The 14,188-nt window shown below is 43.3% G+C and overlaps 1 protein-coding gene across 2 annotated transcripts in view; it reads right to left on the bottom strand.

Annotated features, from left to right (window-relative positions):
* Nucleotides 1-12,738, bottom strand: part of LOC137095230 (E3 ubiquitin-protein ligase RNF19B-like) — a 131,210-nt gene extending 118,472 nt beyond the window's left edge. Inside the window, exons 1-2 of one of the 2 annotated variants that reach the window (XM_067461660.1) lie at nucleotides 11,931-12,738; nucleotides 1,684-1,889 (exon numbers count right to left, since the gene is read on the bottom strand). In XM_067461660.1, coding sequence (XP_067317761.1) covers nucleotides 1,684-1,889; nucleotides 11,931-12,640 — 916 coding nt within the window. In that variant the 5' untranslated portion in view covers nucleotides 12,641-12,738. The remainder of the gene's footprint in view (nucleotides 1-1,683; nucleotides 1,890-11,930) is intronic. The other variant, XM_067461659.1, reaches the window with a different exon arrangement.
* Between the last annotated feature and the right edge of the window lie 1,450 nt (nucleotides 12,739-14,188).

Below are 14,188 nucleotides of genomic sequence, written 5' to 3'. Positions count from 1 at the left end.
ATCCCTATAGAACGGGCACTGAAGGAGCACATGTTCTATTGTTTCCACATGACCCGAGTCACAGGGGCAGAGTCTCTCTGGGAAAGGGATCTTCCGGTAGCGGCCTTCGAGTACAGCTGATGGGAGAGCGTGGCATCGGGCCAGGGTGAAAGCCCTTCGATGAATAGGAACCTCTAAGTTTGTTAAATATGCCATAGGGGAGGCAAGGTATCTGCTGTCTTCACTGATAAGGAAGGTTGGAGCCAGGGCCAGATCTAGTTGGCGCTCTGTGTCTGTGATACGTTGTTTAATAAGTGCTTTGGCTTGATTGTAATCCATAGCTAATAGTACACCTGGAGAAAATCCCAACGAGGAGATTTTGGATGCTACCGCCTGCTTCCATGTGGATTGGAAGTCATCCTCCATGGTTAGTGGGGCAAGGCCAAGGGGTGCATGGGACAGTCTGAGCCAGAGGTTGAGTATGGCCACCCATACCCTGGCCTCCACTCTCATAAAACCCGTCTCTAGTTGCAGGGTGGCATTAGAAACGCATTTAGGGACCTGCAAGGCCGATCTCAGAAACTTGGACTGAACCACCTCTAATGGGGCAAAACTGAGGAAGGGGCCCAGCTGAGCACCATACAAGAGTTGGGCTAATGACTTGGCTTCAAACAGCTTGAGTGCTGCCAGTGTGAAGTGGCCCCCTCTTGTCTTAAGATATTTTAAAATGGCAATTGAGCTCCCCTGAGCGGTGTTGGCTACTTGATCCCCAAGAGCTCTTCTGCTACCATTAGATTGGAAAACTACACCTAGATATTTGAAGGATGTAACTTGTTCAATTTTATGACCATCTATGCTCCAAGAGTAAGTCCTGGAGTAACTCCTATCCAACTGATTGCATGTCCAAGATTATAAGTCTATCCATTAAAATGTTATGAATATCCTCTGAGTTTCATCAGATTTAAACAGTTTACAAGCAGAAGAGAGTACTATATAGAAGCACAGCTCAGTGATAAGGCACAGGTTTTATATGCCAGATCCCAGATATCTCTCATTTAAAAAAGATCAAATAGCAAGTGATGGGGAAAGAGCTGTCTAAGACCTAGTTTTAATAGACAATACTTGGCAAAGCTGACAACCCATTGGATATAAAGCAACTTCCTGTCTTTGTTCAAACTTTATTAGATGTATATGATAAGAATCAATTGCCCACTTTCTTTATTCAATTGGCCACTTTTGTCATGCTTGATGTTTAACACAAGCTTTCAGGGGTCATGTAAAAAACTAAGTATTTAAATCTCTTTAGTGTTCAGGCTTTGGAGGAGAATAGTTGCATACAACTACATTAAATAGTGTGCTAGTACATTATTAATGGACTCTCTTGGCAATACAGGTTTACCACCACAATTACTAAAACACTGAGAATTCCAAGCTTCTTTTCAGTTAATAATGCAGCAGCAACAGAACTTTGAGGGTTAGCATGAGACTAACTGGAGGAAAAAAAGAAAAACAGAATTTTAAGGAGTTGGAAGGGATCACAAAGGCATTCCAATCCAACCACTGCTAAGTGTTAGCACCTACACTTTCACCTCAGCCCCATTTGTCCCATCAAGAAGTAGCTTTCTCCACCAGACTTTCAGTCACAATGACCATTTCCCAGCACAACTGAAACAGCAGCCAGCCTGTAAGCCTTTAAAGATTTACCTGGGCCGGATTCTTGTCCGTAACTGAGGCCTGAGGTGTGCTTTGTCTGCAACTGCAGAGTTTGTGCTCTTTGTTGGCGGGCCATGTCGCACGTTTGGTTTGGGTGCCATATTTGTTTGCAATGATAGCAAAACTCAGTCTGGCACCCTTCTCTCTCACATGTCAATTTAGGGCAGCTGGCACATCCATAGGCAATAACAGCATACCTGGGGGGAGCGGGGGAGAAAATGGCATGACAGTTAGTGAAGCAAGAGCAAGTGGGCTGACTGCCTTCTGGGCTCATGATGGACTGTGCCAAACAAAGTGTATCTTTACAACTCATCTAGCCTGACAAGATGCATTGAACTAAGTTGAGATTGCCCTAGCCTAGTGATCTAGATCCTGGCAAAATGTAGGTAACTTCCTTTCAGACCTCAGAAATAATTAACATGGCCAAAAAAAACCCCCCAACGGACATTGTGTACTCCAAGCATAAGAGTACACATTTATTATCAAATGAGGTTTCCCATCTCCTATAATGGCTTGGAGTTTGGGCTTGGGATTCAGATGCAACACTTTGACAAACCCATTTCTAGGAGCAGAGCATTTTTGTATTTTTGTTGAGTTTTGTCTGTGGATGGGGTAAATGTCAGTGAGTTTGGTGGTCTTATTTTTATTGGGCTTCAGATCTAGAACCAAGGTCAGACTCTCTTTCAGTCATAGCAGTTAAAAAGGGGGGAGTGTAGATGAATAAAAGCAGAGGAGAATATCAGCAGAGAAAAGTTTCAATTAACTGACACCAGGTTTGGTGAGACATTGCAGATCAGATGGCATGTGGCTCTAACTTACACTACAACCCCCAAGGAGGATTGCAGTGAGAAGGAAGAAATTCTGTGAGATGGAAAAATGGTTAAGTTGGGTAAGAAGGTTACAGCTGGTACAGATGAGATAACATGTCCTCTAAAGTAACAATTAAGTGCACAGTTCTGTGTAAGGTAGCAACAATGACTAGCAACAATGTGTTTTATCAGTTTAGGCCAGTGATGGGCAACCTTTTGAGTGTGGTGTGTCAAAATTTGCCAAAAAACCAAGCATAATTCAGGTGGTGTGTCACTTCAAGGAAAAAAACCATAATTTCGCAATATTTAGTTTAAATAACAAAAAATATATAATTGTTGTGCAGAAGTCATTGTTATTATGTTTGTGTTTAACTGTTAGAGTATGTTTGTAACAGTAGCTAAAACTGGAGTCATCTGGTTTGAATCCACAGTGAGCGTTGCCAAGGAGACAAGGCTGGCTAGCTCATGAGAGGGAGAAGTGGGCGGAGCCAAGCAGGAAAAGTTATGGGCGTTTAAAAAAAAACAGCAGAGAGAGGCTTGGAAAGGCCTGAGAGAGAGGCTTGTGGGTGAGCGGCTGGTGTTTTTTCAGTCTAGGAGGTCTGAAGAAAGAAACCTGGCCAGATTCTTTAGTCAAAGAAGACTAAAGGAAGCCTAATTAAGATCCCTAGTTAAGGAAGGACTAGAGATCAGAGATTTGATTGAGGGAAGATCAAATTGGAAGGCTATTTATAGTAGTGAAACATTGTTCACCAGAGAGCTTCACCTCAGTGAAAGTTAGCCACAAGCTGTGTTATCTGGAAGAGTGGACTGTATTATAAACCACGTGATATTCCAAGTTCCATAAGTTATTTAACAGCCTGCAACCATAAGCTTTGTACACAATAAACCTGTTATCTTTTGTTGAAAACCGTCTCATCTCAATTAATCTGCGTCTGTAGAGCCAGATCTCATCGGTGGTACCTCAAATACCTCACGTTGGTGGCAGTTACCTTAATTTACAAATAATAATTGGCCTCCTCCATAATATACTCTTCTACACAATTGAGGCCTGAGGTAAATTCCCTCCATAACATCCACATCTGTACAATTGGTGGCAGCAGTGGGATTAAAATGTGCCTAAGGTAAAATACCTCCATTATTAGGGCCTGCCGTTGTCAACCTCAGCAACACACAAGCACCTCCTCGCAATTGGTGATAGCGGTGGGATCTTCAAAGATAAAATCCCTATACCCTGTCCATCGTTGTGTTCACCTCTTCCCAATTGTAATTCCCACTTTCTCTCTTATCATGTTGTTCTACCTCTCTTTATGTAAATAATATCCTTTTTGGAGTGTTTAACAAAAATATAATTTTAAAAACCCAACAAAATATTATTTATTTTTAATTTAATTTAAATGTATTTCTAGCATTTAATATGCTGTTTAATGTATTTCTAATTATTATTATTATTATTATTATATAATAAATTAACATTGCAAAATAATATTTTGATATTTAATTTATCATATTTAAGGCATACATACATATATATGGCATATATTAAAATATATTTAAAATGCATTAAATTAAAATGCATTAAATTAAATGTCAAATTAAAATTCAATTTACCATTTCATTTAAGGCATTCTGAAATATTTGAGTAATATAGCAAAGTAATATTATTTATCATTTAATTTAATTTAAATATGTAACTCCTTAACATTTAGGAAACAATGCAAAATAATATTCATTTACTTAATAATTAAATAAGCCAATATTATTTTGCTATGTTACCTAAATATTAATAATAATTAAATATTTTTGCAATGTTTCCTAAATATTAAGGAGTTACATATTTAAATTAAATTAAATGATAAATAATACTTCGCTATATTACTCAAATATTTCAGAATGCATTAAATGAAATGCTAAGTTGAATTTTAATTTGACATTTAATTTAATGCATTTTAAATATTTGAATAATATAGCAAAGTAATATTATTTATCATTCAGTTTAAATATGAAACTCCTTAATATTTAGGTAATATTGCAAAATAGTATTAGTTTATTTAATAATTTAATAAACCAATATTATTTTGCAATGTTTCCTAAATATTAAGGCGTTTACATATTTATATTAAACTAGCTGCCCCTGCCACACATTGCTGTGGCCCACTCTGTGTATATGTGCATTGTGTGTGTATGTATATATTCGTGTATATGTGTATATATGTGGTTTTGTGCATGCATTGTAATGGATTTTTTTTTATTTTTGGCTTTTTAAGTCTCTTCTGCTATGTTTTTTAGTGTTTTTATGAGTGATTGTCACTTGTTGGCCTGAGAGGTGGCACAGTTTGGTGGTATGGAAAATTAAATAATGAGAAAGTCTGCTTAATAATAATAACAACAACAATAATAGTATTAGTAATAATAGAATCCTAGGGTAGGAAGGGACCTCCAAGATCCATCCAATCCTGCCCCACATTCAAAGCACTCCTGATGGGCATTCACTCTCTGCATAATAATAATAATAATAATAATAATAATAATAGTAATAATAGAATTCTAGGGTAGGAAGACATCTCCAAGGTCCATCCAATCCTGCCCCACAATCAAAGCACTCCTGACAGATGGACATTCACTCTCTGCTTAATAACAACAACAACAACAACAATCGAATTCTAGGGTAGGAAAGCACCTCCAAGGCCCATCCAATCCTGCCCCACAATCAAAGCACTCCTGAGATATGAACATTCACTCTCTGCTTAACAACAACAACAATCGAATTCTAGGGTAGGAAGGGACCTCCAAGAACCATCCAATACAGCCCTTTCTGCTATAAAGGACAAACACAATCAAAACACTCCTGATAGATGGCCATTCAGCCTCTGATTAAGAAGAAGAGGAGGAGAAGGAGGAGACATCTGGGATTTCCTTGGATTTAGAGTTTACCTTCAATCAAACAGCAGTCAGGACTCAGCTGTGGGGGAGGGGGGGCTTCATTCTACCTCCTCACACGCTGCCTTTTTTCACCATTTTCAGTGTTGTGCGTGCAGCCTGTGGGGCGGGGGTGGAGCTCCCTGGCTCAAGAACCAGCGGAGCAGCCTCACATAACCAGGAAGAAAGGAATTGTTCGTGGCTGAAGAGGTGGGCCCAGGAACTTTTGAAATTCCCGGGGTGGGGCCTTCTTTCCAGGCAGCCAATGGGAATGGAGGTACAAGGAAGAGGCATGGCCTTTCCCGCCCAGGGCTTTTACTTAAATGAAGATTGGGCAGGGCTTCGGCCTGCTTTTGCGAGCAGTAGGGAAGAGGCCCCTTTCCATGCATGCACAGAATTGATTCTATGGAGGCTTACTGCAGCCTGGGTTTCTCTCTATGGAATAAGTACTTTCTTTCCTATTTATTTTTTTAAATGGCATAAAATAAATAAACAAATAATATCCGGCGGGCGCATGTCAGTAGAAATGGCTACGTGTGTCAGTACTGATACACATGTCATAGGTTCGCCATCACGGGTTTAGGCTGTAATGCTGTTTAGAGAAGGTGGGTCTTCCATCTATTACCTATACTAGTAACTTCCAGACTAAATTAGTCAGCCCTTCACAGTTGCTGAGTACCCTTGCAAAAGTAAAAAAAACCTATGAATCCAAAGATTAGTTATTTTTAAAACTGAGAGAACATCAGGAAGCTCTAGAGAGAATGTTTCAATCAAATATGTGATTAATGAAACCTGCAAATGTGAAAAGCCAACTCTACTGAGAACACTATAGGGACTGTCCTTAGAAAACTAATGCAGTATGTAGCCCCTGCTTACTTCAAGGAGTTACCATGGTCCTGCACTTAATGCTCTTGAAATGCAGCCCACATAAAGTTCATTTAACATAGAGACAGTATGCTTATCTTGCACAACTCATTTATGTTGCAGGATATACATTTCCTTTCAGGGCACAAAAGTCCAAATGAACCATGTCTGTGTCTGATGGGAAAACTAGTATCTCAGCCTTCTGTCAGCAGTTGATGGAGAATTCATGCTGCCTACTGCCCTTCTGTAAGACTGATAATCCCCTAACAGGTGGGGATATGGGTTTTAACTATTCAACACGACTCTTAGAACTGAGGAACTTCCAGGGATCTATCTTGGCCCATTAATATCTAGGAGACAACTGCTGCCTCACACATATTCTGTTTCACAACCCAAGTTAAAAGGACAGCTGATAGCAACAAGATTACTGACACAGTATTAGAATGAATTTTAGTCTGTAGAAATAGAAAGCAAGAATTCTCAAGTCTACTTTAATTCTTTCATGTTTTGCCTCTGAACATACTACACATACAATCATAGGGTTTCAGTGGCCGAACACCAATGTCAGCTCAGCTATATTCACACATATTTGTCCTACCCCACCTGTTTCAAGTCACTTCTGAATAAAGGTTCAACTGTAACAGTAGCTTCTGGCCTTTCTGCTGCTGCAGAGGTCTGGTGTGAGAACAGAATGCAGAAGTAGGACCTCCAGAACACAACGTCTTTCAGCTGGGAATGCACTAGTCTAAATTACCTTCAATGATTTTCTCTCCATCTCATTCCTTAGTATTTTGTTTTTCTTCAGTAGTAAGTAGCTTCAGCCCATAGAGCATGCTCGGTTATTTGGCTGTTCTATGTCCTATTGGGAAGAAGAGGGATGTCTCTAAAATATGTTTGCTCTGCAAACTCTGGAGTTTTCTTTAACATACTAGTATCTCTATTGTGGAAGGATAACACTGTTATCCACTGTTTGCTAAACAGCAAGCAGAATCAAAATATCTATTAGTAGATATGATACTGCTCCTTCTCTGGTTTCATCTACTAAGCTACCTACTAACTTCCACTCCTGCTGTCAATACAAGTACATCATACAAAGCTCCACCTAACACATATTCTGCTCTGCTCAATCCAATCCTGCCAACACAATGCCATTGTTTTCATGCCCTGAAATTTCCCTAACATCCCTGAGAAAAATAGGGAGCAATAAATGCCAGATAGCAGTATGAGCTGTGGCCACAAAGAAAAAGGTAGTTCCAGATTTGTATGCAGATGCACCAGAAGACCAGCATTGCCATGGTAACACATCATGTTATGTCTGCAATTTACCTCTCTAGGAAGAATCGCTAAGCTTGCCACTATATGAGGCTGATTAAAGCATGGGTGGGATGCAGAAGACATCAATATGCTACATGCTATGCATCTTGAAAAATGCTTTTGCCATCATCTCACAGAGAAACTAATCTAGGAAATCTACCAGATAAAAGATCCTTCATAATACATGTAAGAAGCAGAGAACAAAACCATCCTTCTGTAACTACAAACCTTTTATGCACCCTTCTACATACTATCTTTGATACTGAACTAAATTAGCCTCTGTGCAGAGCTGAAAGCCCTTCACCAGAAGGCACAGCTCATATGTCCCTTAATAAAAACTTAAGAAGAGCCCTGCTGGATCCAGACCAAGTTTCAGTTCATACAGAATCCCAAAGGTTGCCTATGAGAGTCCATAAACAGGCTATAAGTACAACAGGACCTCTTGAACCCACTTGCTCTTCCCAGTGACCGAGACACACTGATATTGGGAGGGGGGCATGGGGGTTGTATTATGAAGCACACCCTTCCACCAACTGATCCCAAACTGGCAGGTCTTTTTCCTGGATCCTTGCTTGACCTCACTCTTTTTGAAATAATGGTAGGCCTGCAAAACGTGGACCATCTATAAACGTCCTTCTCAACTTCTGGAATGCTTCCATCAGTGTTGCCTCCAAAAAATCCTGCATATTGGACAAAACCACCAGCACTGAAGCAATGATCCTCTGCTATCACCTTTGCTGGACCAGCCACATTGTCCAAATGCCTGCTCACAGTCTTCCAAAATAGGTACTCTACCCTCAGCTCAAGAACAGAAAACGGAATGTCAGTGGACAGCTAAAGAATGTAAAGATGGGTTTACAGTTAAAAACTGTGGCATAGACACTGAGAACTAGGAAGTCCTAGCCCTAGAGCATTCTAATTGGAGTTAACTGTTACCTAATTGGAGTTAACTGTTCTAATTGGAGTTAACTGTTACTGGAGTTAACTGTGGATTTTTATGAGGCACAAATGGAGGATGAAAGGGAGAAATGGACCAAGAGAAAGGAGCATCAAGCCAACCCTTGTCGGGACCGCCTTCCATCTGGAAATCAATGTCCTTATTGTGAAAGAAAGACCATGTAGATCCAGAATAGGTGTTCAGTCACTTATGGATCCACCACCAAGATTCTACACTTGGAAAGTAATCATACTCAGCCACAGGTGATAGCCTATGATATGATGATGAAGTAATGGTATTGTGTTGGCCAGTTCGGTGACAGAGGGTAATTCTTAGGCACTTTGCATACCTTTGTTAGAAGGGCGGCAATTTCGAATCTGAGCTCTTCAAGAACTCTCTGATGGATTCCATCTGGACCAAGTAATTTATTTGCTTGTAATAAGTCAGTAAGATCCAGAACCTACTGACTAGCTACCACTGCCATTTCCTGCACTGCATCCTATCAGATCCACAAAATCTGGAGGAAAGCAAGTCATCGCCATCTTGAAGCCAGGCAAAGACCGTAATGACCCAAAAAGCCATAGACCAATCTCCCTGTTGTGCCACCTTTACGAAGTTCTGGAGAGACTTATTTTGCATAGAATTACGGAAAAAATAGACCCATGTCTGATCCCACAGCAAGCTGGCTTTAGGAAAGGCGAAAGCTGCACATTGCAAGTGCTGAACCTGACTCGGCACATAGAAGATGGCTTTGAAAGGCAGCAGATCACAGGAGCTGTCTTCATAGACCTGTCCGCAGTTTATGATACTGTGAACCACTGCCTCCTCCTGAGAAAAATGTATAATATCACAAAGGACTACCACCTCACCTGCCTCATAGGAAACCTGCTACAAAACAGGAGCTTTTTTGTTGAGTTCCAGGGCCAGAGAAATAGATGGCGGAAACAGAAGAATGGTCTGCCCCAGGGAAGCATGCTTGCTCCATCCATGTTCAACATCTACACAAATGACCAGCCACTGCCAGAAGGGACAGAGAGCTTCATCTATGCTGATGATCATGCCATTACTGCTCAAGCAGGGAGCTTTGAGATGGTTGAACAGAAGCTCTCCGAAGCTCTAGGTACTCTTACTGCCTACTACAGGGAAAACCAGCTGATCCCTAATCCATCTAAAACACAGACATGTGCTCAAGAACAGACAAGCATCCCAAGCTCTGAGGATAACCTGGGAAGGAATCCCACTGGAGTATTGCAGCACATCCAAATACCTGGGAGTCACTCTGGACCGTGCCCAGACCTACAAGAAGCACTGCCTGAATATCAAGCAAAAAGTGGGTGCTAGAAACAATATCATATGAAAGCTTACTGGCACAACATGGGGATCACAACCAGATACAGTGAAGACATCCGCCACTGTGCTATGCTACTCTGCTGCTGAGTATGCATGCCCAATGTGGAACACATCTCACCACACTAAAACAGTGGATGTGGCTCTTAATGAGACATGCTGCATTATCACGGGGTGTCTGCACCCTACACCACTGGAGAAATTACACTGCTTAGCCGGTATTGCACCACCTGACATCCACCGGGGAGTAGCAACCAATAGTGAAAGGACCAAGGCAGATACATCTCCAGCTCATCCCTTGTTTGGGCATCAGCCAGCACGTCAATGACTTAAATCAAGAAATAGTTTTCTAAGATCTACAGAGACACTCGCTGGAACACCAGAGCCTCAATCAATGGCTGATACCCAATGAGAGACTCCCCCCTGGGCGCACAGAAAACTGGGCAACATGGAAGGTGCTGAACAGACTGCGCTCTGGCTCCACAAGATGCAGAGTCAACCTTCAGAAATGGGGCTACAAAGTGGAATCCACAACATGCGAGTGTGGAGAAGAGCAAACTACAGACCACCTGCTGCAATGCAACCTGAGCCCTGCTACATGCACAATGGAGGACCTTCTTGCGGCAACACCAGAAGCACTCCAAGTGGCCAGATACTGGTCAAAGGACATTTAATCAACTACCAAGCTTGCAAACTCTGTGTCTTTTGTATGTTTGTTTGTTTGTTCTGCCAAAAATATAATACAACTGTTTGGTTGCCTGACACGATAAATAAAAAACTGTCATTTCCTTTAGGCATTACAGTACTATAGATTCTTTAGGACAGGGGTCCTCAAACTAAGGCCCAAGGGCCAGATGCAACCCTCCAAGGTCATTTACCCGGCCCTTGCTCAGGGTCAACCTAAGTCTGAAATGACTTGAAAGCACACAACAATAACAGCAGTCCTATCTCATCAGCCAAAAGCAGGCCTACACTTCCCATTGAAATGCTAATAATTTTATATTTGTTGAAATTGTTCTTTATTTTAACTTTTGCATTGTTTTAAGTGTACAAAACTGCACAAATAAGTTATGTGCAGTGTGCATAGGAATTCATTCATATTTTTTTCAAATTATAATCCGGTCCTCCAACAGTTTGAGAGACTGCGACCTGGCCCTCTGTTTAAAAAGTTTGTGGACCCCTTCTTTATGACATTGTGAGGCAATCACAATATGTATGCTAATTGTGCAGAATACAAGGAAATTGCTGTGACATGATAACAATAACAATGCCTGATTTTAACTGTGAACATTTTAAGGCTGTGTTTAACTCCCTTTCGAAGTTTATTTTAAAAATGTATATTTTAAATGGTACGCTCATGCTTTTATGTCAAACTGCTTTGAGTCTCCTTTGGGGAGATAGAGCGAGGCATAAAAAAGTATCATCATCATAATTCTTCCTTCCTTCTATATTCTCTCTTTCCATTCTTCCGTCTTTCCCGTATTCTTCCCCACCTTCCCTTCCCCTTCTTCCTTCCTGTATTCTTCCCCACTTTCTTTTCTTGCCCATTCTTCCTCCCTTCTTCTTTCCTGTATTTTTCCCCACCTTCCCTTCTTCCCCATTCTCGCTCCCTTCTTCCTTCTTTCCCTTCTTCTTGTATCCTTTCCCCACCTTTTCTTCCCTTCTTCCCCAGTCTCCCTCCATTCTTCTTTCCTGTATTCTTCCCCCTTCCCTTCCCTTCTTCCCCATTCTCCCTCCCTTCCTGCCTTCCATCGGCCCTCCTTTCAGGTGTTTTGGACTCCAACTCCCACAATTCCAAACGTTTTCCCCCTCAGCCGCTTAAGCGGAAAAGGAAAGGGCCTGAGGCTGTTAGGAATGGTGGGAGTTGGAGTCCAAAACACCTCGAAGGCCAAAGTTTGCCCATGTCTTCTCTACATTGTAGAATAAATGTAGTATGGCACCACTTTAACGGCCAAGGCTCAATGCTATGGAATCCTGGGAGTTGTCGTTTGCCCCTGCCCGTTCCATGCCCTTCTCTTCGCACCCTTCTCCCCTCCCTCCCTCCCTCTCACCCGCAGTCCGGGGCCGGGCACCACCGGCAGTCGGGATCGGAGGCGAGGCACCGGCGGAGGAGGAACTCCTCGTACTTGGCCACCAGCTGCGGTGAGTCCCTCAGGAGGTGCCGGATGTCGGCGGGGTCGAGGCGCTCGGCGCACTCGGGGCAGCTGATGTGGACGCGCGACTCGGTGATCTCGATGCGGAGGTACTGGCGGAGGCAGGCGCGGCAGGAGCGGTGCGGACAGGAGAGCAGGCGCGGCGCGTTCCCCGAGGGCTGCCGCACCAGGCACAAGGGGCACTCCAGCTCCGAGGGAGGCGGCGACGGAGGGGCGCTGCCATTGCCGTCGCCGTTCCCATCCTCTTCCTCCTCCTCCGCTTCCTCAGAGACCTCGCAGGCCAAAGATGCAGCGGCGGAGGCCTCTTCTTCCGGGGCAGGGGGCGGCGGCGGTGGGCCTTCCTCAGCCGCCTTCTTGGCCGCCTCGTCCTCTTCCTCCTGCCTGGCCTTGGCCTTATTCCTCCGCCGGACTCCAGGCCCCGACGAGGCAGCGGAGGCGGCGGCCGAGAAGACGCTCTGGAAGCTGAGGAGGCGGAGGAGGCGGCGGCGCCTGGCGCTACCGCCTCCACCGCTTCCGGGGCATTTGGCCGGCGGAGGTGGCGGCGAAGGGGGAGCGGCGGTGGGGAGGGTAGTCGAGCGCGGCGATTCCGAGTCCTTCTTCGAACCCATCGCCCGCCAGGAGAAAGAAGAGGAGCGGCCTCTCCCGCCCCGGCTCTGCGCCGACTCTGAGGAGAAGGGGGGAGGCGGCAAGCGCGCATGCGCGGATAGCCCCTTTCCGTTTTGCGCCGCCTCTGAGGTAAGTAAAAAACCCTTTCCGCTCTAAGGACGAGAAGAACACTGAGCGCATGCGTGCCCAAACTGGCCCGTCCCTTCAGAAAAAAAGGGCCTCCAAGGCGCATGCGTCCATTACCAACCCACTCACCCCTCCCTTCCCGCTCTTTAATGGAAAGGATCCATGGCCGCAGGGTTCCGGTCCAGTGTATCTGTCCGAACGTATCTCCCTCTACGTCCCACCACGGAGTTTGAGATCAGATGGGGAGGCACTGCTCTCCATCCCACCACTGTCACAAGTGAGGCTGGTGGGGACGAGGAGCAGAGCCTTCTCAGTGGTGGCCCTTACCTGTGGAACTCACTCCCGGGGGAAATCATGGCACCATCATCCCTCCTCTCCTTTAGGAGGAGGGTGAAGACGTGGCTTTGGGACCAGGCCTTCGGGCAATCTGGCAATTAAATAAGACAACAGTATATAAACATGCTGCACTGTTAACCTCACAACGACAACAAACAGTATGGTGCAAACTTTTAGTACAGTCGTGTCTTCTTATAAGTAGCTTGTGGGACAGCTGACCACGACCGGTTTCGGCCTACCTCAGGCCTTCCTCTGGTGGACTGTAAGTGTACAAATCAACGTTTTACTACAGTAGCATACATATAGAACATCTGTATCATTAAACATCATAGGTTACAATACACTTTAGTACTTCCAAAAGTTATACACTTGAACAATAATACATTTGATAATACATTTAAATACTTACAAAATTATGCACATGAAAGTATGTTCTCCACGGGAGATACAAATCTTTTTGGGTTGGTATCTATACAAAAGGAACGTAATGTGGCTGTAAGTTTTGTAAATTATTAAGTTAAGAATGGTTATATTGTAGAAATATTCCAGTATTTACACTTAAGAGAGGGTACTCACGAGATACTCTGCTTTGAGTTTAGTTCTGGCTGCGAGTATGGGAAAGGTCTTTGGTATTCCTCCATTTAAAGGGGAAGAACTACTTCAGGTGAAGCTCAGTTAAAGCCATAGGAGCAAGGGTTGTGAATAGCAACCACCAGATGGCACTGTGGGTGCTCTCCATGTAATTAAGAAGGAATGCATAGTACAGTAAAGGTCCAGAAATTATGTGTAACAATTGTACAAATTTGTTTCATTCAAACCATGTGGGTATTCTGTCATTAATCTAAAAATCCAGTATGCTTCTCTCCGTAGAAGTTTGTTGTGGAAATCAGTTTGTTGGGAATGAGTGACCATTTCAAGGATATGGAACTTAAAGTGTTCTGGGCTATGGTGTAAATCATCAAAGTGTTTGTAGAGTATAGACTCCCTGGAATGGTTTCTGATTTTACTCCTATGTTCAATAATCCTAGATCTTATCTCTCTGTGAGTTTGACCCACATAGGAAAGATTGCAACTACAAATGAGTAAAT

The sequence above is a fragment of the Anolis sagrei genome, chromosome Y (genome assembly GCF_037176765.1).
Source record: "Anolis sagrei isolate rAnoSag1 chromosome Y, rAnoSag1.mat, whole genome shotgun sequence".
Lineage (NCBI taxonomy): Eukaryota > Metazoa > Chordata > Lepidosauria > Squamata > Dactyloidae > Anolis > Anolis sagrei.
The sequence above is the reverse complement of the archived record's forward strand: the minus strand, read 5'-3'. Positions and strand labels throughout refer to the sequence as shown.